The sequence below is a fragment of the Hipposideros armiger genome, unplaced genomic scaffold (assembly GCF_001890085.2).
Source record: "Hipposideros armiger isolate ML-2016 unplaced genomic scaffold, ASM189008v1 scaffold_809, whole genome shotgun sequence".
Lineage (NCBI taxonomy): Eukaryota > Metazoa > Chordata > Mammalia > Chiroptera > Hipposideridae > Hipposideros > Hipposideros armiger.
Genome location: NW_017732159.1, coordinates 724,020 through 725,418, shown reverse-complemented (window position 1 = coordinate 725,418; position 1,399 = coordinate 724,020). Strand labels below are relative to the sequence as shown.

At 33.1% G+C, this 1,399-nt stretch overlaps 1 protein-coding gene across 1 annotated transcript in view; it reads right to left on the bottom strand.

The window, feature by feature from the left end:
• PDE1C (phosphodiesterase 1C) overlaps window positions 1–1,399 on the bottom strand; it is a 485,865-nt gene that overhangs the window by 111,097 nt on the left and 373,369 nt on the right. Inside the window, exon 5 of the mRNA XM_019628811.1 lies at window positions 1,386–1,399. Coding sequence (XP_019484356.1) covers window positions 1,386–1,399 — 14 coding nt within the window. The remainder of the gene's footprint in view (window positions 1–1,385) is intronic.

Sequence of the window (1,399 nt, the reverse complement as noted above, 5' to 3'; positions counted from 1 at the left end):
CAACTTGTCTGTTCCCCTTCCCTGACTCCCCAACACTGTTCCCCTCCCCCAATTCCCCAATTTAAAAAAAAGCGGACATTTAAAGACTTAGCGATAGATAACGGTACTGTATTATAAACTTCCAAGTTGCTATATGGAGTGATCATATTGCAATATATAAATGTGTGAAATCAACATATTATATACCTTAAACTTACACAGTGTTATATTATTATCTGTCAATTATATCTCAATAAAAAAATTTTTTTAAAGAAAAATAAATAGACTTTGCAAAGTATTATCCAAGCCACATCAAATCAAATGATGTCAACTGATACCTGTCAGTTTGAGAAGACATTACAGAAACTTACATGTCTAAATTAAAGGAAAATTTCCACAATAATAGTTTCTTTATTTAAACACAGAGATTTAAGTCTGTCAGGTGTGCTGAGCTAATTTTTCAAACTTGTTCCTAGGTTAGACCATTAGAACAGAACATAAATAGTACTATGCTACAATAAAACTTAAAATTATATTTTATATTTATATTAAGCTCTACTAAAAACAAGTAGTAAAAACAGGTGTCAATGAAAAAAAATTTGTTTTCCTTTAGACACATCAGTTGGAGAAAAGGGGAGAAAATGTAACATTTGAAAAAAAACTATCATCAAATTTCAAAGGATATCAAATTTCCTTCAATTGGCACTAAGTATGACACCAAAAACTAAGTCACACAATTCTTACATTACTGGGAAATCCTTTCAGGCTGGAATTTAGCATTGAAATGTAAGACATCACAAATACCAACAGAGGAGCCTGCCTGCATTTAAATAAAAGAAGAAGAAAACCCATCTTTTTCATATTCACCATCTCCACATTTTTCAAAAGAAAAGTAATTTTCTTACTTTCAAATGCATTTAGTAACCAGAAGTACTTTAATACTTTTGGATAATTCAAGTGGAAAGAGTCGGCTAAGAAAATCAATAATGTATTATACTTAAGAATGAAGGGGGAACACTGGGTGCTTAAGAGAACAAATGCTTCTCCATCTTTTCCGGAGCCTTCACTTACAAATACTGTGACTTCAAGCGACAGCGAACAATATGCAGTCATTATAGTGGAACCCTACATTTGATAAGAAATCTTACCAGATTTACCCTTTCTCCTCTTACATGATCTCACTTCATTGTCATAACGGCCATGTGAGAGAAGTTCTATTAGCTTCTATTACATGAGGAGGTACACAGGATATGTGAAGTCCATCTATCCCATTTGTTGTGGAAACTAAAGCTCCAAGACCAGTCATTTGAATGCTGCCCAATACATGCTATGGGAAACATTTCAGGAAAGCCATATAACAGGAAATTCACCATCACTGCACTAACTTCTTGTCATTTTTAGCTTACCTAGTTTCATCGAT